The 24,882-nt window shown below is 42.6% G+C and overlaps 1 protein-coding gene across 1 annotated transcript in view; it reads right to left on the bottom strand.

Annotated features, from left to right (window-relative positions):
* LOC124594223 overlaps nt 1-24,882 on the bottom strand; it is an 84,721-nt gene that overhangs the window by 46,569 nt on the left and 13,270 nt on the right. The window contains exon 2 of the mRNA XM_047132589.1: nt 4,608-4,802. Within this exon, the coding sequence (XP_046988545.1) occupies nt 4,608-4,802 (195 nt within the window). The remainder of the gene's footprint in view (nt 1-4,607; nt 4,803-24,882) is intronic.

Here is a 24,882-nt window from a genome sequence, read left to right as displayed (position 1 = left end):
TGGAACCGCGAGACCGCTACGGTCGCAGGTTCGAATCCTGCCTCGGGCATGGATGTGTGTGATGTCCTTAGGTTAGTTAGGTTTAAGTAGTTCTAAGTTCTAGGCGACTAATGACCTCAGAAGTTGAGTCCCATAGTGCTCAGAGCCATTTGAACCATTTTTAAGAAAATCCTTAAGTTTTAAGCACATCACACCCAAAATATTTCTTTTTTAATTTGTTGTCCGACTTCAGACTTGAAATTAAAACACTCTCGAAAGTCATCGAATAACTGGGACCGATATCTTACCAGTATAAATTTCAGTAACAGTCAAAAATCTTGGAATCCTCGATTTCCTGAACGGGTGGACTGCCTACACACATAACTAAGTTTCTACGGAACCATCAGTGCGCGGGTCCTACTCGCACCTGGCCAATTTTTTTAATACTACTTCTACCACCACTGCTACTACTACTTTCTGTTATTTTGTTACGGAAATATCGTTTACTACCTAAAGTATCTTACTTAATAATCTCTTTCCCTCAGGAACATCTGAGTTAAATCAACTACATTCCGTTGCCCTTATTTCAGTCTTCTTGATGACGATCTTGTAAATTTCCGAGGCCTGCCATCCCTCGCAGAATTACAGCATCATCAGCAAACCTCTAAGTTTGTGTTTCCTCTTCGTGAAATTTCGTTTCTCACTTCCTCCTTGGCTGCCTTTATAGCTTACTCAGTATACAGACTTGGTAACATGCTGATAGCCCACAACCCTCTCTCACTCCCGTCTCAACTACCGCCTTCGCTTCATACCTTTAGACTTTTATAACGGCAGTCCTTTTATAACGGTAATCTGGTTTTTGTACAAGTCATAGATAACCTTTCGCTACCCGAATTTCATCCCTGATAATTTCAGAGTTTCAAAAGTATATTCGAGTCAGTATTGTCTAAATTTTTTTTTTTGTTTTTAATCTACATATCCTGTAAAGGTGGCTTTGCCTTCCTTCAGGCTACCGTTTAGGATAATTTTTAGGGTCTGTGTTGCTTCGTGTGTTCGTACATTTCTTCCTGCAGTCAGCCGCAAATGTTGATTCTCCAAGTCTTCTCGACTGTATTTCGCGAAAACATTGTCGCCCTCCTTCCAGGGATTCAAAAATGGTTAAAATGGCTCTGAGCACTATGGGACTCAACTACTGAGGTCCCCTAGAACTTAGAACTATTTAAACCTAACTAACCTAAGGACATCACACACATCCATGCCCGAGGCAGGATTCGAACCTGCGACCGTAGCAGTCTCGCGGTTCCAGACTGTTGCGCCTAGACCCTCTCGGCCACTCCAGCCGGCTCCAGGGATTCCTTCCTCCTAATATTCGTGTGTTGTTCGAACCTTCGGTAACATATTTAGCTGCAAGCCTCTGAATTGCTGCGACATCTTCCCTTAATCCAGTCTGGTGAGAATCCCAAACACTCGAGGAGTACTCAGTAATGGGTTGCGCTTGTGTTCTATACGCGGTCTTCTTCATAGTTGAGCTACACATTTCTACAATTACCCCAATAAACCGAAGTCGATCATTCGGCTGCCCTACTTACCGACCTTACGTATTCGTTCCATCTCATAGTGCGTTGCAACGTTCCGCTTAGATATTTAATGGACGTGATTGTGTCCCAAGAAGCACACTGCAAACGCTGTATTTTTGTACAACAGATTTTTTCCCCTTTTCATCGGCATTAAGTTAGGAGATGCCTCTGAAAAATTCGGCGAATGTTCCCAGAAAATAAAGGAAACGAGAGTTACAAACAAAAAAAACTTTACTGGTCTTTAAAATAAACACTATGAACTACAACACACTTCTGACATCGGTTTTAAAGATGGTGGTGACTGTCAGAAAACGCTTCTTATGGAATTGGTCGAAGCACCGTGGTCTCACGCATTCTTGGATATCCTCAACGTCTGCGAATATTCGTGAACAATAGTGATTACACTGTCTCTTCTTATCTTCTGCCCATCTTCTCGCATGCTCAAAGACAGCGGTCGAGCATCCGCAGGTGTCCATAGTACCCGTGTCATTGCAAAATGGAGGGCAAAATGGAGCAACGCTTTAGTATGAAGTTTTGCTTCAAATTAGGGACAACGGTGACGGAGACTCATGGAATGTTGCTGCAAGTGTGTGTTGCTGAAGCAATGAGTAAAAAGTGTATACCTGAGTGGTTCAAACTATATAAAGGGGGAAAGGAGGACGTCAAGAATGAACCGCGTTCGGGTCAACGCGCAAAATGATAGACAACATTGGAAAACGGCGACGGATGGTTGCGGATGATCGGCCACTGTCGTTGTGAACGAGAGCAGAAGAGCTGAAGGTAAGTAAAGACAGTGTGAGCACTGTTCTTCACGAAGATTCGCAGACTGTGCGAACATCCAACAACGCGTGAGCGCAGTTTCCATCAGATTTACAACAGATTTCAGAAGTGTGTTGTAGCTGATGAGGCTTACCGTGAAGAGCAGTGAAGGGAATTTGTTTGTAGCTCTTGTCCCCTTCATTTTCTGAGACTGTTCATCGAACTTTTCAGACGCGCCTTGTATATTTTTCTTCATCTATAGCAAGCTGGCGATTACCATGTAACGCAGTAACTTTGTCAACCACAAAACACACGTAGCGGGGCCACAGAATCTGTCCATACCAGCTCTCACCACAAAAGAAGAAAGGACAGTAAGATTTGAACTCCAAATGAAATTCCGAGTAAACGGATAGATTAGTTAATTAACAATTCATGAAACTTAATTACTGAATTAATACTACTAAATTACTTTTCAAAAGTTCACAGCCACTACCAATATATTGTCTTTACAGAGGACCATCGATTGTAGGGATAGGATAAATTTAACATTCCCTATTTAACTAATGTAGGCGACCCTCAATGTGGCAAAATCTAGTTTGGTTTTATGCTGTTATTTCGAATTGTCGTTGAAGCCGCGCGGTGGCGGAGGCACAGGCAGTTCCCACGCGTTCTGAGAATTGGCGCCAGATCAGGTCACCCACCTTGAGGGCCGCAACTCAGCCACTCCAGGCCACCAAGACAACATGAATGGCTCTAACTGTCACCCCTGTTAGGTTGGCTACAACGATCGTTCCGTGTACCACGGAGGTGCACTGTAGCTCATCGCCCGGGTCTTTAAATAACCTGAGGAGCGGCTCTCCGGCCCATTCCGTTACAGTTTCTAGAGACGACAACATCACGACGTTTAGTGTACGGCAGATATCGTCATTTAGTCACTAGTGCTTCCCATTACCTTGGGAGCAGCCTAGGTTAGTCATTCGCGAACCACTCGTGATTGTGGCCGAGCGGTTCTAGGCGCTTCAGACTGGAACCGCGCGACCGCTACGTCGCAGGTTCGAATCCTGCCTCGGCATTGATGTGTGTGATGTCCTTAGGTTAGTAAGTAGTTCTAAGTTCTAGGGGACTGATGACCTCAGTCCCATAGTGCTAAAAGCCGTTTGAACCCATTTGAACCATTCGTGATATTTAGAGTTACTAATCACATCGCAATTACAATGGTTGCGCTATATCTGCGCCGCTAAATACTGGTGTCGCCCATCGGCGTGTAGCAGGGCAAGCTTCTTTGGCCGATCACTGTTAGTGTTAGCGTAAGCCATGACCCATGGTTAGTTTCTTCTGTTATAGTGATACCCATTATTTCATTTCTGTGCCCTCTCTGTGGACTGGTCTTTATTCTGAAGACGGATTTTTGTGTGAAGTCGTGTACTTTCAGCTTGTCCTACAGCAAGTCTATTGTTCGCCCAGCGGCTACACTCTGTGAGTAATAATTTATGGAAACTTATCATTGGGCTACTTCTCATTTGTGTGTTCATTTTTGAATATATAGTTCTCCAGATTATCCCGAATGTCACTGTCTATAGCTTCCCTACTGCCCCTTATGTAGATCATTTCCTTACTGGATGACGAAAGACCTGCTCTAAGAAACGTAGTTCAATGCCTGACATAGAAGGTCCGTAGGTGAGTGATCTGCTAGTTGCTCCTTTGCTACTCTGCTACAGTTACTGCCACCAACTCCCAAAGGCTACAATCATATCACATAGAAATTGTTCCTAAGTTATCTTTTATCGTCCTACAGTCACTCCAGCCTACCAGTCTCCAACCAGCTACCTTCAAGAACTGACACAAGTGTTGCAGGCATGTAAGAAGTTCCTTAAATCCTTAAATTTGCTTTCAAGCCACAACCAATGCAAGAGTGTATTAGTGCTTGTGGAGTCATAGCTCATGGTAATGTTGATGATGGCAATCAATTCTGAATGCGGAGAGACTTAATCTTTTAATACTCGTTATATGGCCGGCCGAAGTGGCCGTGCGGTTAAAGGCGCTGCAGTCTGGAACCGCAAGACCGCTACGGTCGCAGGTTCGAATCCTGCCTCGGGCATGGATGTTTGTGATGTCCTTAGGTTAGTTAGGTTTAACTAGTTCTAAGTTCTAGGGGACTAATGACCTCAGCAGTTGAGTCCCATAGTGCTCAGAGCCAGAGCCACTCGTTATATGATGAATGTCTCCGCAAAGTATGACACATATCGAACTGGTGCGCAACGACGCAGCACTTTCCACTTCCTCCAGACTTACTGAGGAGAGAATCCCTGGGCAGCAGGTAGAAGCCCCTGGAAGCAGCGCCTTGCGGCAGCTGGTCCTCCGGCAGTGGCCCCAGCCCGGGGTGCCAGGCGCGCATCCTGCCCAGGAACGCCTCTGCAGACGACGGCAAGAAGCGCTCCTGCTGTGACAGCCGCACAACCGGAGACCACCGCTGCGCCAGCCGGACAGCTACGCACACAACATCTTATCAGCACTTCGGCCACAAACCGGCAAGAAACAGCATTTCATTACCATGATTTACTTACGACATACATGGGATGGACAAAAATCTGCAAAAACCAAAAACACGTTATCATGTCTAATGCGGCGTAAGTAGTAAGTGGACCCGTTGAACGCAGTCGCAGATAGTTTAGTGATGTTCTTCATCTTCTTACAAAATCTTACTTTCTCACAAACTATTATTTTCTTATAAACTCTTATTTTCTTACAAACATTTCTTATAAACTGCTAGGCAGCACACACTGACCATTTACTTACTAAACGAATGCAAGCCACAAAAAGCAAAAATTTTTATAAATTTTCAATTAAAATTCTATGCTGCGAATCATATGTCAAATTCCTTTTGCCATACACTACTATATACATAAGTGTACCTTTCGGAATTTTATCATTGAAATTTGCACACAACTTCATTGTAGTTTTCTGTGTAGCTAACACATTCATTCTTCTAGACATATTTATAACATAGGATAATTTTCAATAAAGCTGAATGGATTCACATTAACATCACCATTCAATTGTGTAGTTCTATTAAAATCTAAGAAAGCATCATAAGCTTTAAAATAATTATTTGACGGATCTAGATTCCACATTTCTTGAGGAAAAATCTCGTTTCTTACATTTTTAATGTAGATATTCTGTAATTTAACATGATCGAATAAGAAAGAGTCAGACAGGTACGAAAAACAATTCAGTTTACTTTCAACAACCAAGTTTCAACTAATTTTGAAAACAATTCTGTAGGCGCTTCAGTTCGGAACCACGCGACTACTACGGTCGCAGGTTCGAATCCTGCCTCGGGCATGGATGTGTGTGATGTCCTTAGGTTAGCTAGGTTTAAGTAGTTTCAAGTTATAGAGGACTGATGACCTCAGATGTTAAGTCCGATAGTGCTCAGAGCCAATTTTGAACAATTCTGTAGCACAAATAATTCAATGCAATTGTGTAGCGCAGATAATTTAATAATCCAATGCAATTCTGTAGTCCAGATGATTTAATGATAGTTCAATGCAATTCTGTAGCGCAGATAATTTAATGATAATTCAATAATTGAATGGTGATGTTAATGTGAATCCATTCAGCTTTATTGAAAATTATCCTATGTTACAAATATGTCTAGAAGAATGAATGTGCTAGCTAAACAGAAAACTACAATGAAGTTTTGTGCAAATTTTAATGATAAAATTCCGAAAGATACACTTATGTATGTAGTAGTGTATGGTAAAATGAATTCGACATATGATTCGTAGCATAGCATTTCAACTGAAAATTGCTTTTTGCGGCTTGCATTCGTTTAGTAAGTAAATGGCTAGTGTGTGCAGCCTAGCAGTTTATAAGAAAAGTATGTAAGAAAATAAGAGTTTATAAGAAAATAATAGTTTGTAAGAAAGTAAGATTTTGTAAGAAGATGAAGAACAACACTAAATTTTTGCGACTGCGCTCAACGGGCACACTTGCTACTGGCGTAGGAAGCCCTTTGTAATTCAAAGCAAGTCCCAGTCGTCTCTGAATGGATAAATACAGGTCCTGTACGGTTTTCGAGGGAATCGTATGCCATTATTCCTGCAAAACGGTGGCACTTTCAGGTAATGATGGAGGTGGATAGTGATCACCCACTCTTCACTCCAAACTAAACCACAAAGGCTTAATAATATTGAGATCTAGTGAACGTCGGGGCCAAAAGAAATGCGAAAATTCGTCCTCATGCTCACGAAACCAGTCCTGGACGGTACGAGCTGTGTGAACATGGGCCCTGTCGCCTTCTAACACAGCATCACGTTTGGGAAACAAACGTCGCACTAAGGGATCGATCTGTTCAGCCAAAATGGTAACATAATCTTTGGCAGTAACGAGACTTTTGCAGAGTATCTATAAGACCCATGGAATATCACAATATAGCTGCCCAAATCTATTGACTCTTGGGACGTAAACTCGACCAGAAAGTGGAAAAATTGTAAAATTAGAATCGTCCGAATAAACGACTGTCTTCCGTTGGCTCATGACACCAAGTCTTCCTGTTATGAGCATTTGCATCATTGAGTGGTTCCCCAATTTTAATTGGCCCCGGAGTTCCCAGCTTATGGTCCTCCCTTCGTGCAGTTTTGGCACTGACAGTACTCTCGAGTGGGACATTCACTTCTGCACGACTTCTTCAGCTGTCGTCCTCTTAGTTTTCGTCAGAATCATCTTAAGTGACCGTCTTTCACGATCACTCAACACAAACTTTCGTCAGCGTTGTGACAGCGGATGATGTTTTTCCGCTTTCCGTGTATGCGGAATAAATCTTCAGTATGGTGCCTCTTGAAACACCAAACACTTCGGCTTCCTTTGCTACGGAAGTGCCCACCATAGGAGCACAAACAATTTGCCCATTTTCGAATTCACTTGGCTCCGACCCTGCGCACTCAAAACTACACAGAATACTGTTCTAACCAGGACTGACACTTCCAACGTACTGAGGACATTGCACAGGGGCCGACCGGGCAACCTGATGGCTTGGCTAGCATCTGCATTTATGTTGTTCGAAAATGCATTTCTCGCGGTCTTTCCATATTTTTGTCCAACTTCCATACGTATAAACATTATCTCGAACTTCCTCACAAAAGGAGGGATCACGTGTCTTCCGAGCATCCAAAAACTTGCTGTGAGAGTGGTATTTACGCAGGATGAAAAAAAAAAAAAACCATTCCGACATCTTGTGACGAGTTATAGAGGGTGTCTTCAGAAATTTACTGATGGTAAGACGCCACGTCTAGAAATATTATCCAACGACGCTTCAAAATGTCGAAGTTAAAGGTGTTACCGTCTGCCGGTAGTCAAGCTTTCCGGCTGCAAATGTGTGCTATTCGATTCCCAGGGGCACAGACACTTTTCTTCATTGGAATTACACTGATGAGTCAGAACATTATGATCACTGCTCACCACGAGATAGAATACCACATATGTAAGTGTGGTGACGTGATGCGGTGATGAAAATATGCACGAGCATTCCTCACACATAGAGGAAGGAAACATTTTATATGGACACTGTTTCAGAAACGCTTTAATTCCATGTCAGAGTTTAGTTTCTATAACTCTTCACTACATTAATAATCTACTGCGAAACGAAGCCACATCCGTGAACAGCACATTTGCACTAAAGCGAGGGTTCTCACTTTATTAAATGAAACATTCGCAGAGGTGTACCCGTGAAGAAAAGTCAGCCGCTCTCAGAGCACGCTCATGCTGTGCTTTGTACAGCTACAGCGGTTCTCATGTAGCACTCTCCTTACAGTCATGTGGTAATCGTCTTACGCTTTCAGTAGGAACGGTTATCGTCCACTGCACCGAAAAGATCCTCCTCCAGTTGAGGAGTCCTCGTCTTTCTGGGTGTCTCCCAGTCGCCAGTAGTAGGCTTAAACGTCCCAAGCTCCATAAACACGACGGTCAATTGCTTTATTGATGCACTGTCGTTATGGAAATCTCTCCTGATACAATAGTTGAGAGCCACCACCATTACCTTATGTTAATCCCTACAATAAATGGGCACCTGCCAACTCAACGTTTGAGTAGCATAAAACAAGCCCATGATGAACTCAAGCACTTGATGCTACTTGCTTACACAGTTCGTGATGATGACTAATAGTTGATGCTACGTGCTTGAGTCTAGTAGAGCAATGACGTGAATCACATTTCAATAATACTTTTGTTCAATAGGAACAACAAAGACTCGCAATGAACCTAAGAATAGCAACCAAATGCATATTCTAATGAAACGTAACCAATAGCGTATTTTGAACATTTCATGTAAGAAAACGTGTTTCTGCTTGTTTCCCATAATTAATTCGATTAAGACGAGACGTAGAAACTTAGCTCTGACATGGAAATAAAGCTTTTCCACACCCATATCCATACAACACTTTTCATTTCTCTATGTGTGAAAAATGTTTCCAGAAATTGGCAATAACTTTTTGTTACTTCCTGTACAAGGGGAGCACAGGCATATGGTGAATCACTCTAGTTACGATACGAGCCGCAAATGAGGAAATCAACTGAAATAAGGCATTTTGACAAAGGGCAGATTGTTAAGGACCGACGCTTGGTAACGAACATCTCGAAAACGGTGAGGCTGATCGGCTGTTAGTGTGCTGCTGCCTTGAGCGGAGGGCGGTAAAACCATGGTTAAGAGACAATACGTTGGGGGTCCACACTTCATTACAGAACATGGAGGTCACTGGTTAACCCACGCTGTAAACATCTACATCTACGTGATTACTCTGCTATTCACAATAAAGTGCCTGGCAGAGGGTTCAATGAACCACCTTCAAGCTGTCTCTCTACCGTTCCACTCTCAACGGCACGCGGGAAAAACGAGCACTTAAATTTTTCTCTACGAGCCCTGATTTCTCTTATTTTATCGTGATGATCATTTATCCCTTTGTAGGTGGCTGCCAACAGAATGTTTTCGCAACCGGAGGAGAAAACTGGTGATTGAAATTTCATGAGAAGATCCCGTCGCAACGAAAAAAGCCTTTGTTTTAATGATTGCCACTCCAATTAACGTATCGTGTCTGTGACGCTATCTCCCCTACTTCGCGATAATACAAAACGAGCTGCCCCTCTTTGTACTTTTTCGATGTCATCCGTCAGTCCCACGTGATGCGGATCCCACACCGCACAGCAATACTCCAGAATAGGGCGGACAAGCGTAGTGTAAGCAGTCTCTTTGGTAGACCTGTTGCACCTTCTAAGTGTGCTGCCAATGAATCGCAGTCTTTGGTTTGCTCCACCCACATTACTATCTATGTGATCGTTCCAGTTTAGGTTATTTGTAATTGTATTCCCTAAGTATTTAGCTGAATTTACAGCCTTCAGATTTGTGAGACTTATCGCGTAATAGAAATTTAGCTGATTTCTTTTAATACTCATGTGAATAACTTCACACTTTTCTTTATTCAGTGTCAACTGCCACTTTCCGCACCATACACACATATTATCTAAATCATTTTGTAAGCAGGATAGGCGGCGAACTTTTACAGATCTGACGTCAGAATACAATGCTGTTACACACAAAAGTGTTTGGAAGCACACCATACAGCGCACATTGACCAAGGATCTCCAAAGCAGACGACTCATACATGTTCTCTTGTTAACCTAGTCACATCGTCATTTACGACTCCTGTAGGAAAGGGATGATCAAGAATGGACCACAGGTCCATGCAAACGTATCGCCTGGTAGGATAAATCACGTTTCTTGTTAGAGAAGGTCGATGGTCGTGTTCAGATACGCCGTCATCCAAGGGGACGTCTGCTCGAAAGATGCACCGCGTCGTGGATGCATGTCGGTAGGGGCAGTGTTATGCTATATGGTACATCCGTTTGGATTATTACAGCTGTGTACGTGAGCATTATCGCGGACCACCTACATCCCTTCATGCTTCATGTCTTCCCCGACAGCTATATCATCTTTCACAACAACAACTGTCTGTGTCAGAAGGCTAGAATCGTGCTATAGTGGCTTGAGGTGTATGATAGTGAACTAACTTTGACGTAATGGCCACGAAATTTGCCTGGTCTGAACGCGGTGGAGCACAGGTCGGAAGCTATCGTGCGCCAGTCTTCCGCCCACAAACCACTTCCAGGAACTATATGACCCGTGTGTCGTGACCTGGTGCCATGTACCTCCAGAAACTTACCAACAACTTATCGAGACTATGCCATCCAGACTCGCTGCTGGATTGCTTTCCAAAAGTGAACCAACTCTTTATTTAGCAGGTGATCCGGGAAGTAGGGACGAATATTAAAGTGCTGCAGGATACACAAAATTTGTTGAAAGTAACGTTAAGTAACTTCTTCCATTTATGCATGAAGAATTAAATGCTCCATATGACCACCAAAGGTCGCGCGGCAACGAGCAGTTCTAGATGACGCGTTCATAGCCCTTTTAATTTCATCCTTCAATTAGTCTATTGTTTGTGGTTTGTTCATGTACACTTTTCATTTCACAAATCCCCACAAAAAAGTCACAAGTCATAAGATCGAATGATCTGGCAGGCCATTCCTGGTTGCCACGCAAAGAGATAATTTTTTGAGGAAGCTTTTCATTCAGCAGAGCAATGTTTTGATATAATACTTTGTATTGATACAATACTTTTCATTGTATCAAAACATGTGGTGTGTGCTAGAAATCTTTTCTGTGACAAATGTAAAGTATTCAGCAAGAAAAAATTTACGTGTGCAACGATAAGAATGCAGAGGGAATATATTCACATCTGTTGGAGGCATGTAATGAAAACAAACACTCCAAACCGACATTTCACGTAAGTCACATCCAATGAAAATCTGTAACGCAGCCATCTGTGTGGCATGCTTATAATTATGTATTATTTATATGTTGGGACAATTAATCTGTAAAAAAGTGTTGTAATGAAAGCATGAAAACCGTCTGAAGATGAATCACAACGATTCGAAACCGGTAACGGTACCCTTTGAACAAAGGAACTGAAAGTAAATTTGCGGCTGGTTGCTGTCTCAACACCATTAACATTTGTCTTTTGAAGTACTTCAGAAATTGTACACTATAATTTTATTCTGGTCTTCGAAATAGTCTTAGAGCTTCAAATGACTCCATTCCACTACTGTACCCAGAAAAATTCACAACATATTCATAAATTTGATTGCTTCCTTCAAAACTACGACAGTATCTGTCAAACATTCAACCTCTGCTACCTTTCTGTTTTCGGGTGTATAACTGTGGCAACAGCAGCCAGTGATGGATGACCACATCATCAACGTAGCCATCAGGGCACACTATTCGTTTTCAATGCTTTCTTCATTGATAAAGCACTCATTTGAGCAAGGTTATCGATAAGTAACCGACTGTACTTTACAAATATTTGAGGTGATGGAAAATCCATGATAGCACACAGTTTGAGCCTCTCTTCTGCCTTGCACATCTCATTCCAAACGCAAACCTAACAACTGAATTATACCTGTAGCTTACGTAACACAGCTCTCCCGTCTTCTAACATTTTTCGCACATAGTGCACACAAAACAGCATTAGTTACAACAGAAAAAACTCATTTCAACAATATTGTCTCACAGACAGTGAGATTTCCTTGGTAAGAACTCTCGGAGGTATCATTTTTGGCCTTCAAGTACTTCAGCCTCTATCTTCAGACACTCAGCGTACTCGACATAATCGTCTTTCAATTTGTTGAAAAATGTGCTTACAGTGTAATTACGTTTTTGGCTAAATAAACCCGTTTCCAGAACGAAGACACACTTTAGGAGATATAGCAACTTTTGGCGGTTCCAAGTTAGCAAAATCTTTAACCACGAAAAAAAAAATGTAGTCAAAATCAGATCGCACAAACAAAAAATGTAACACTATAACAAGACACGTCTTTTAACACGGCTGCCAACTTGTGAAACAATGTCACATCTTACTCCAGAATTATGTTCACTTCCTACGGTTGACATGTAAAAGGAGCAGAGACGTGAGCGAAGCTTGCACGTCGCAACAGCTTTAAATCGGTTATTAAAGTAGTTCTCAATAGTAACGTAAGTTTTAAAACTAGTATTCAGTTCGCTTAATGGTCAAACGCCCAAATCTGGTTTTTGTAAGTAAATTCACAAGCACACTTCAACTGTTTTACTTGTTTAATTGACAGGGCACAATAACATTCAGAACTTTTAAGCGTTAGCTCACACTCGTAAGTGCCAAAGAACGAGACGGGCTGTTCTGTTCAGTGGGTACGGTCTTCAAGTACAGTTGGCACGGAGTGTTCAGGATAATGCATCTGCTATTGCGAAGGACAAAACGTATCGTACTCAAAATAGAGACTATCGAACAGAGCTCATCGAACTATCACGATTCAGGAGCTACACCCTCAGTTTAACAGACTATGTCTTTCCTATAACAGAAGTTTTACTCGCAGAGAGAATTTTCTGCAAGTTATTAGGAGGAATGATGAAACACATGCTGCTACTAATAGATAGCGAACGAGGGAACTATAAGTAAAACCATGAGACGCGCTTGCATTTGGGTCAACACACAGCTAGATGTAGCGGTTACTAACGACTTATACTTCGTCTGCAGAGAGCTGCGGTGAAACTCAGATCCTGGTCTCATTCCTATCGTGTCAAATTTAGCCGAACGTCTCGTCAACATTGCCATCTTCTAGCGCAATACTTTGTCCTGTATTTTCCTTTCATCTGTTGTTTCTCTCGTGTTCAATCACAGTGACTCTATAGAACGGCCTTTGTCTCATTCAGCTTTCTTCGGCTTATAGATTCATGACGTGAGGAACAGTTGCTTCAGACTGCAGTCACACTGAAGAAGACTTTTCAGAGAGGTCAGTACAAATAGACAATTATCTCTAGATGAGGAGTGACACACAGATAACAGCCATCCTATGTTTGACAATGTGTAGAAACTAAGATAGTGTATGATTGTAAGTATTTGTTTTATTTAGTGTACGATTTCAGTCACCCTGATTATCATTAGATTGACCTGCCTCCTTGAAGCTAATAAAAGACGCAAATAAAATTTATGGTCGTGACAGGTATCGTCACATATCGTAAAACATGATAATAAAAAAGTAAATAAAATGTATAGCCATAACTGGAATCATCACATGGCATAAAACATGTTAAAGTTATAATAAACACCCATGGTCCGTGATGTAGGGCCGTCATTAGCACGCTGTGCTTACAGCTCCAACACAAACGGCTGAGAGCGTTCGGCTGCAAGCGACATTTCTATTAACTTCAAGGAGACAGATCATCCTGTTGATTACCGTAACTGTCGAAACCGATCACTGAATAAAACAAATATCTACAATCATATACCGTTTTGGTTTCTACCTTTATCTCTGTTGTTACCATAATAGATCGATACATGGCGAATATAACCATTTCCAGTCACTGACTGGTGAGGAACGGTTTCTCACTTAATCGTACACCGACCCACCACATATGGTTCTCGATGCCATCGGTCCATTTGCAGACATGGTTCACCAGGAACAGTTTAGAGAATAGACACTACAACCAACAATCAGATGCGAATAACTGTCATTCTCGCAAAAGCAAGGTAACTTCAGGGATCCACTGCAGTTTGAAATATAAACTTAACTTCGTTTCTTCGCAACTGAATAGAAAAATTCATATTCTGTAATTCGATGAAGAGTATCATTATTTAAATACCATGTTTTATGTCGTAAAGCTTAAGCCTCTATATTCTCTCGTTGACCTAAGCATAGTTCATAGCTTGCACAGCCCATCATGAAGGCTACAAAGTTTTCAAACATATTTTCTTGTCCCGTTTACTAACTGGAATATTAAATCATACACTTATCAGCCAGAACATCATGACCACCGACCTGCTATGCATATACAAACCCGTCAAGGCGATCACAGCGTCATCTGGCGATGAATGACTGCTAGTCAGACACACACACGATACATTTAGTATCAGTTAGTGTAGTGTCCGTGCGTAGAATGGAAAGTCGCACGATCTATCTGAATTTGACAGAGGGCAGATTGTGATGGCTCGGAGGCTCGGCACGAACATTTCGGAAACAGACTCGTCGGGTGTTCGAGGAGAGCTGTGATGAGTGCCTTCAACATGTGGAGAACCAAGGTGAAACAACGTCCAGACGTTGTGGTATTGGGCGGCCGCCAATCATTACAGGTGACGGACGTCGTAGGTTGGGCAGACTGGTAAAACAAGATAGGTGGCGAACTGTGGCGGAACTAACATCAGACATTAATGCTGGGTGGAGTACAAGTGTGTCTGAACACACAGTGCCCCGAACACTCCTAACGATGGAACTCTGTAGCCGACGACCCATGCATGAACCGATGGTAACACCACGACATCGGCAGCTGCGCCTGAAATCGGTTCGTGATCATCGGCACTGGACGTTGGCACAGTGGCAGAGCCTTGCATGGTCTGATGAATTCCGATACCTTCTTCACTATGCCGATTGGAGTGTGCAAATCCGTCGTCTTCCAGGGAAACAGCTCCTTGACGCCTGTACTGCGGAACGCAGACAAGCAGTCGGTGGTTCGGGTCCATTATGCTCTGGGGAATATTCATATTGGCGTCCATGGGTCCAGTGGAGCTCGTGCAAGGCACCATGACGCCTGCGGCATATCGTACGTTGGTTGTAGACCACGTACACCCCTTCATGACAAGCATATTTCTCGACGGCGGTGGCATTTTTCAACAAGATAATGCGCTATGTCACAAGCCAGGAGTCTGATGGAGTGGTTCGAGGAAAACTGTGGCAAGTTCCACTTGATGTGACCCTGCCCCCCCTCCCCCCCCGAACTCGTCAGATCTGAACGCGATCCATGTGATTTAACATGACGCCAGAACTTATCGCCCCCTACCCAGAATTTACGGGAATTAGGTGACTTTTGTGTGCAAATGTGGAGCCAACTTCTTCCAACGACGTGCCAAGGCCTCACTGCTTCCATGCCAAGACGCCTCTCCACTGTTATCCATGCCAAAGGTGGACATACCGCTATTAGGCAGGTGATTATGATGTTATGGCTGATCAGCGTATGTATGTAGATTCTTTTGTTTGACGGTTGTGGCTGTGAGAAGAAGGTCACTAAAGTCGAGACTGAGAAACGCTTCTGAATAACTAATAGCAGGAAAAACATAAAGGATCTCACGTCATTTCGCAGATGACGCTGGAAGGGAAAACGGCAATGGAATACAGCATACAATGAACAATGAAGGTCAAATACGCTCACCAACACGATCACACTATTTTCGGATTGAATAGAAGGAATATGTCTCTTCGAAACAAAAAGTTGTTGTTGAAACGCTAATATCTATCTGTCGCCATCGTTTTTTACGCTCAGACGCGATTATCAGATTCGAAAACATCGAACCCTCTGTGTACGACACGGAATGTATTTCGATAAAAAGGCTCTAGCGTAAGTGAATCTTTTGTTTTCGTACAGTACTTCCATGTCTGTCACCACTAAATAGTGATAATGACATGTTGTTCCTTCCAGAGATACCTGGTTCGAATACCGGAGGTACCAGAATACAGACAAATAGAAGGGGTTTTTGTAGAGTGCTGTTATTATCAACACAAATACAGAGCCTATGTCCTAGATTAAATTCCGTTCCTCTTCGATAGTGACAGCACAAGTCTCTGTTACTGATGATTCGTCCATCCCATGTTTAAGAACGATAGTTTCAGATTATATATGATCATTTTTAGATTTATTCTTGACAAAACAGTTAAAGAAATCCTCTTTGTAAACACTGTTTACAGCCATCCACAACAGTTGGGAGGTAAGATATAGAAAATTGCTTTTGTTACGATTTCCGTACAATGGCAACGTGAGAGCTCCATATATTCACTATCCCTAGCTAGAAGGCGCTGCTTTCTATATTTACGAGAAACTGTATCTAATTTCATCCGGAGATACAACTTGTATCGTGACTATTCGTAGCCATTGATGAACTTCGTGTTCTCGAACGATTGAATTTTTATGGATGCCAATGCGCCATGTCACCGGGACACAATTGCTTGCAACTGGTTTGAAGGACATTTTGGACAGCTCGAGCGAATAATTTGACCACCCAAATAGCCCGACATGAATCCCGTCCAACTTTTGTGGGAGATAATCGAGAGTCGGTTGGTACACAAAATCCTGCGCTGGCAACAATTTCGCAATCATGGACGGTTATAGAGGCAGCATGAGTCAGTATTTCTGCAGGGGAGTTCCAACGACTTTTGAGTCCATGGCACGTCGAGTCGCTGTACCACACCGGGCAAAAGGAGGTCCAATAGAATGTCGAGCGGTAGTACGAAGTAGTGTCCTATGGATAAAAGAACTTAATTGCATGCATCGCACGTATATTTTGACTTGAGCCGTTTGTAGTAGAAACATAGCCACGAGAAAATGAATTAGTGATAGTTACGTGGTAGCATGTGGCGCACCCTTTCGTTGAAATTACGGCGGTTCCACGAGACATAGAAAGCGCTGGGAGGTCATCCTGATGCATGTCCACTCAACCGGCGGCCACAGCTCAGGGAGACTGCTGGAAGATAGATCCATGGTGCGTGCAGTTTTCTCGGTCGTGTCCCACACGTGGTGAATGGTGAACACGACTAAGGGCGGGTGAATATAGCGCGATCTTCTAACACCGTAAGTTCCTGTATTGTTCGTCGGTAAGAGACGCTGGTAAACGTGTCAGCCGTTCCATTTCATCCCGCGCAAACACTAACTCACGAAAAGCCTCCACGAGCCCCTGGTTGGACGAAAGATTTATGTATGACCTTCTTCATGGATGAATCACACTTGCTCCTCCAATGAATCTCACAACAGCATCATACTTCCCCACAATAAGACCTATATAGTTGTTACACAACGAATTATTCCCAACTTATACCGATGAATTTTATTATTTATGCGTGTTATTATATGTCAAGAGGTATGTGCTGTTCATTATACAAAAATTTCATTCTCTGCAAGTCTCTACGCTTTTCTGAATTTCGCAACATCGTTCTTTCATTGCGATCTCCTTTTAGCGACTGCGTTTACCACGACCACCGTTGACCTTTACTGACCATTAGCCCCCAGCACACTCCCCTGAAGAACACTTGTCGTTACTGGCGTTTGTGGCGGAGTCCCTCCGTTGAGGCCGACGCCCTGACTTTTATTTAGTTAGCAGTTCTCAATCTAATCACCTAGCAAGGCACACTGGACTCGCATTCGGGAGGACGACGGTTCAATCCCGTCTCCGGCCATCCTGATTTAGGTTTTCCGTGATTTCCCTAAATCGTTTCAGGCAAATGCCGGGATGGTTCCTTTAATAGGGCACGGCCGATTTCCTTCCCAATCCTTCTCTAACCCGAGCTTGCGCTCCGTCTCTAATGACCTCGCTGTCGACGGGACGTTAAACACTAACCACCACCACCACCTAGCAAGGTGGCACAGTTCACAGCACACTGGACTCCTATTCGGGAGAACAGCGATTCAGATCCCTGCCTCACAATCCAGATTTAAGTTTTCAAGATTTTCCTAAGACGCTCTCGGCAAATGCCTGGATGGTTCTTTTGATCAGGGCACGGTCGATTTCCTTCACCTTCCTTTCGTAATCAGAGCTGGTGCTCCATCTCCAAATACCGCGCCGTCGACGGAAAGTTAAACCCCAATCTTCTTTCTTTTCCTTCGATCCAATCAGTACGCACCCGTGCGGAGTTGCATCAAATGGTTTCCAAAAGTCAGGAAACACGACACCAAGTCGAGCACTGTTACTTACAGCCTTCTATATATCGTGCGCGTGCAATACGGCTTGGGTCTCACGCAATCACTGCCTGTCGAATCTAGTTTAATTTGGAAGAAGCCTTCGAAAATATGCGGTGATGTTTGAGAACGTTAAGGTGTCCGTCTGCTGATGAATTTTCTTCTGTTATTTGCGGACGTGTATTATTTCCACCACGTGCGGTGCTGCCGCTACATTCGCAGCCAGAACTAGCGACTATTTTCAGCGATCACGGAAGCCGTCGGCGCGTGCCACATGCGCTGCGCTAGTGTGACGTCACGTTTCCGTGGTAATGTATTTGGTCACGCAGGCGAAACTCCCTTTGCGATGCGCCTGGAGTGTAATTTGGAGGTCTGTCGCACCCGCACTCGCACAGCTTGTGTATCTTATTTGCTTTTTTTCGCTCCTACTAATGGCTCATGGCTTACACGAGAAGCTGTGTATGGCTATACCGTTCATATATTTTACGAGACCGAATCAAATGACACAGTAGACAATGCGCCGAACTTATACTGAGAAGGACCAGCCTTCCAATCCACATCCATTAATCCTTATCCCTCGCATTACCAAGCGGGGTATTCTGGCTACCCCAGGTTGATTTTTTCCCTATAATAATGTTATCTGAAGGGCCACATGCCTGTGGTTTCATGACTTCGTACTAAAATGATTGATGTTGAATTCACTCTCACGACTGTCTAAGTTTTTTGGCTTTATCATTGTTATTCAAGTCATTTATTGGTGGGGTTGTGAGACTACCCCACTTGGTATGAAACTTCTTATTTTCTTATTTGTAGAAAAAGAAGATTTTGGGAAGTATATCTGTCATTCATCTTCTTTGTTGAGTTTTGCCTTAGATCCAATGTTTGTTATTGTTGCTGGTTACTATTGTTGAGTTGAATTTGACGTTCACTGTTGAGCTGACATTACACGAGTCAGTATTTCATCTGCAAGTAAGGATGTCCAAAGGACTTTCTAGGGAAGAGATCATGGAAATTCTATACAATTCTGATGTCAGTGACGATGAAAATGGATGGAACATTGATAATGAACTGAATGAATATATGAAACCTCTTGACAAAGACCATATCATTGCATCAGATGAAGCTGATGATGAAATATCGGAAGATACTACACATTCACGTGAACAAGTAGAAGAAGAAGAAGAAGAAGATAAAGACACTGGAGATTTGTTTGTTTCTAGAAGTGGACTACAATTTTCTAGTGAACCACCAAAAGCTGGACGGCGTCGACGTCACAACATTTTGAACGTAACACTTCCCCCAGTGAATGATGGAAAAACAATCAAAACAATAACAGAGTCATTTTTATTACTTATCTCGCCGGAAATCGTGAGCATCATTGTAGAACAAACGAACAGGGAAGCCAAACGAGTAATTTCTTTGTGGAATGCAGCTCATTCTTCGAACAAAACGACATGGAGAGATATAAATGCAACAGAAGTGTACGCTGTATTAGCAATTCTAATAGGAACTGGTCTAACTCATGGACATCGCACAAGTGCTTCCGACCTGTGGGGAGATAATGTTGCCTTTCGGCAACCATTCTTTTCTGCTGCCATGTCCAGAAACCGATTTTTGTCTGTACTGAAATTCTTGCGATTTGACAACAGAGACACAAGAGCACAGAGAATTGAAGAAACCAAGGACAAGCTACAAGCCATCAGGGTAGTGTTTGGCAAATTTCAATCCAACTTGTGCAAGACCTTCTATCAATATGAATACGTGATTATTGATGAACGATTAGCAACGTACCGAGGAAACTGCCCTTTTAGGGTTTATATGAAGAGCAAACCTGGCAAGTATGGCATTATAATTTGGGTTTGTGCTGATGTGAAGACATCTTACTTATTACGGATCCAAATTTACACAGGAGTGGTGGACAATACTCGGGAAGTGAATCAAGGACAGAGAGTTGTTTTGGATCTGATGGAACCATTTCTGAATAACGTTCATGGTGTAACAACTGATAATTTTTTCACCAGTTTTCCATTGGCTGCTGAACTACTAAAACGAAACACGACATTGGTTGGTACCTTGCGTTCCAAAAAGAAAGAGATTCCGAAGGAATTCTTGCCAAACAGAAAGAGAGAAGTTCACTCTTCAATGTTTGGCTTCACAAATGACTCGACTCTAGTTTCCTATGTTCCAAAGAAGGGAAAGGCAGTAATACTACTCTCAACTCAGCATAATGAGAGAAAAGTGAGTGGTGAAGAAAGTGAAACCAAACCCGAAATCATGCTGCACTACAACAAAACCATAGGTGCTGTAAATGATGGGGACAAAATGACAAAAGAATACAGTTGTGTTAGAGGAACGAGGCGGTGGCCGCTAAGAATCTTCATGGAAATGATAGATATTGCAGCACTGAATGCATATATTCTGTACACTCAAGGATTTCCTGAATGGCAGAAGAATAACCGATGCCGACGTAAACTCTTCACGACTGAACTGACATTTGGACTCAGCAAAGGCAACATGGAAGAAAGAGCCGAAAATAACAACGGTCTTCATAAAGTTGTACAAGATGCACTGAAAGCTTGTGGCATTGCAATTCCTACAGCAGTGGTCCAGACCCAGTGTTCCAAGTTACCAACGCCACAACGATGTCAAGATTGCAAGAGAAACGAAGCTCGGAAAACAAGATTCTGTTGTGTAACATGCAAGAAACCTGTTTGTAATATACACAGAGAAGAAACTGTTACTGTGAAGTGCATGCAGTGCAAAAATGTACTTTACTGAAAAGTTGAAAAAAGTCTTGTGTTATTTTACTGCAGTGACTGTTGAGGTGCATAGATTATTTTCTGTTCGTTGAGTACTGAATTTAGTGAAAGATATAAAAAAAATTGTACTTTGTATTTGTGATCTGATTAAATACTCTAATAACCTGAAAAGCTGTTTTTCAATACTAAATAAACCCATTCAGTTGTAATAACGAAATCTGAGAACAAATATTACAATAAAACACAAAACTCTTTTGGGATAGTCGAAATACCCCGCTTGGTTAAATAGAGGTGTGAAAAAGCTTGGTAACGGGAGGGTTACTAACGCTTTTCCTTGAATAACATTAAGGAAACACCGAACTGATACCTTTAACTATGGAATTGTCGATTGCTCAGCTACTGCTCCGGCTATAGCTACTGGCCTGTCAACTGGTATTTGACAGCGCATGATTCGCTAATTAAGTTTGGAGAACATCAGATATATATTATCATGAACACGAATTATCTGTTATTCAAAGTATTTATTCATTTGCTGGAACCGCGCGACCGCTACGGTCGCAGGTTCGAATCCTGCCTCGGGCATGGATGTGTGTGGTGTCCTTAGGTTAGTTAGATTTAAGTAGTTCTAAGTTCTAGGGGACTGATGACCACAGCAGTTAAGTCCCATAGTTGCCTAGGAAAGGAATCAAAACAAACCTTTATGCACATTCTGAAACCTACTACTTCGGTCGCATAATCAAGCACACATCCGTCTTCATGCTTCCCGTAGCACTATGAACAAATCGATAAAAAATTGCCGTATGTTAAAAACGAGCAAGAGTATAGCATTGATCATATGATCAGAGAGGGCGTCGTGCTGAGTAGCACCAGACAGTGATTTATGGAGAATTCTGCTTACTTCTGAGTTATCAACGACGCCACACGCATCAAAGCCGGATGTAGTGAAAGCCGGATTCAGGAATGCGTTTTACACCTATTTACTCGATAAGTATATATCGACATCGGCTATTTCTGCTGAAACCGTACACCATAGAAATTATACAGTGTGTTCGGTATTTAGTAGACCATGAGCACAAGAAGCTATTTCCTTGACAACTCAATGTCAAAAATGTGTGCTGTACCCCATGCTCCATTCATATTTTTCCTGGAAAACGTATTGAGGAACGTAAGTTACCAAAGGAGACAACATAATTATTGTGCAATTTATGACCATAATCTACTTTCTACTGCATTTCTTCCTCAGTAATTGGCACGTAATTCAATTTATGCAATGGGATGATATCTAAACGCAAGGAATAGCGAACCGTATTGAATAAATTAAAAATCATTCGCAGTAAGAATCTGGAACGTTCTTTCGCTCCATCCTCTGAGATACCGCAACATCACGCGATTTCTCTCGCGCGTTATCTCTTAATCACCTATAATCCGTACGAAACTAGCCTTGACATCATTACACTCATAAAACTGGCTTGTCTGTCTCGCTTTGACTCTCGAAGAAAAAGTTAAAGTAGTCACTAGCAGAATGCCAGTAATAAAAGTTCCGTAGCGATCTAACAACATTCACAAAGGTTACAACAATCGACCACTGTACTGGACAACGTACACCGCCAACATTCAATACATTGCCTCCAGCTGGCGTCACTGCATCTTCCACACGTGATCTCCACAAAGACGCAACAGGTCACTCCGAAATACTTCTAGTCTTCAGGGAAATAGATACAATTTTATCATTAATGAAATCTCACCAGGTCTGTCACTTTCACTGTCTTCAGCTGGTAAATGGCTCCACGATCAAATACAGGCATCTTCCCATCAATCGTATACTAAGACGCGACACTCCAACAAAAAGTCACAGAAATAATTATCACAATTAAAGGCCGTCTGTAGGAACGCAGTTCAGAATCCTTGAAAGTCTTCCATTCTGGAAGAATAATTTTGTCGATCATCATGGGCCACTAATTTTCGACATCGCGAAACAGAAACACTATCAACAGTAGGTCCGACCTACAGGACTAATAACTTGTCTCCAATATCCAGGACTGCCTAACGACTAACGACTCCCGTAATTGTTTAAACATTCCTGCCACTCGGGCAAGCAGTTTCCCAACGAAGAAGCCTCAAGAGCATAATGCAGTCATTATCATTAGTCATGCACTTTTCCCGCAAATTTCCCTTTCCCCGGAAAGTGTTTCTTCCTGCCAGGACTTCTTGCAAGTTGACTTCCGAATTAAGAAGGTGTGCGAAAGTACCTGAACTCATGGAAACTCTCAAGTCCTTAAGCGAGCCATATAGCCTCCGACATTCAGAATGTACTGGAAGTCTTAATCTTAAGGCTGTATTTAAACACGACTCAAACTGTTCGAACAGTTTACGCCATAGTTCGGAAAATGTCGGGTTTTGTTGGATCTTTTGAACGGCCTGTGATCTGGTGACGTTCGTTGGTACTAGCACAGCGATCTGTCTTAACGTTTTCAATGCAGTATTGATTTTAATGATAAAAACAACTGTGAAACAAGGTCTTAAATATCCTCAAGAGTGCAAGTCATACTTAACAGCGTCAACTAATTAATAAATAAAAGATTTCAAACATCATTCTGTCCAGTTCTCGAGCATTCGCTCGTCCCCCGATCTAGTGACGTCTGATGGTACTATCTTCAAAACCAATCTTGCCGCTGTAATTAATTCTCACGAAAAAAATTACGTCCTTTGCGCGTCGATGGGGATGAAATGATGATGATTAGGACAACACAACACCTAGTCTCTGAGCGGAGAAAATCTCCGACCCAGCCGGGAACCGAACCCGGGCCCTTAGGATTGACATTCCGTCGCGCTGACCACTCAGCTACCGTTGGCGGACCGCGTCGCTACAAAACGAGGTCATTGGTCCATAGCTTGTCAAAATTGAAAGGGAAAAAAATCCTTGCCTCTACGAAAATTCGAATATGGTAATTGCTTATCGCTTAAGATCCACAGACTTGGGAATGGATAGTTACATAATGATGCTAAAAAATGCCAAATGCAGCATATCTTTAAGTAAACTCTGAAAAATAACAACTGCTGATCTGTCACAAGCAAGTGAACTCCGTGTATGGTCTCGTTATTATTGACTCGTTCCGGTCTGTGACAGCTTTCTGAAGTACTGACTAGTAATTTTTTGCGTACAGTTTTGCCTTTACTTCTTCCAAATCGCTGTAATAATTATTGCAAACTGGCCCTCGCGAAAGATGTGGTGTTGTGCGACACAGCTTAAACCCAACTGGACAATTACTGTTGCATCATGGAGCGTCATAATCACGGACTGGGTGCATGTGTCGCACGTAAAACTACAGAGACGTTGCGTGGGTGATCGTGTGAAAGAGCAAAGAAATACGTTTCGTCATCTCCCACTGGCAGTCCCTTAAGAGGACGCATTGCCTTTACTGGCCTCTGATTGGATGAAAGTTGAGAGCATAGACTCCAGAATAGTGGGACAGCAGGGTCATGACATCACTTTACTTTTAAGGGTTGAGTTTATCAGTTCACTTTAGGAAGGAATGTTAAGACAGTGAGGTGGCTCTGACATGTACATTGTGCGACAGAGCATTTTTTAATTATTGTGTAATGTTTGTAGTGTGTCTGTGACGAATTGTAGTGGCTCACTTTGCACCTTGGCAATAAATTATTCTATCATCACTAAAAATTAAGAAATCATATAGATTTTGAAAATCCTCAGTCCTCGTTAGAGTCACGGTGAATGTAACCAGCCGACCTACAACCGTTCCAGATCTTCTGCGAGATGGGCGCTACTACTTCAAACCGCATGATGAGTGCTTTCACGACAGTGCTTTCACGACGGGCACCGGAAGTGTACGTGTTCCACTGCAACTCCCACGTGACCCGTTGGGCTGCAACAATCAATCCACATCGTCACGTTTTCGGAAACCAATTTCTAGTGGAGATGTTGCATTGTCTTCACAGACGCATAAGCTCAACTGTTGGGTGCCACTCGAACTGGAGGTATCCAGTTCGA

Source organism: Schistocerca americana, chromosome 1 (assembly GCF_021461395.2).
Source record: "Schistocerca americana isolate TAMUIC-IGC-003095 chromosome 1, iqSchAmer2.1, whole genome shotgun sequence".
Classification (NCBI taxonomy): domain Eukaryota; kingdom Metazoa; phylum Arthropoda; class Insecta; order Orthoptera; family Acrididae; genus Schistocerca; species Schistocerca americana.
Note: the sequence above shows the minus strand (reverse complement) of the source record. Positions and strands in the feature narration are given on the sequence as shown.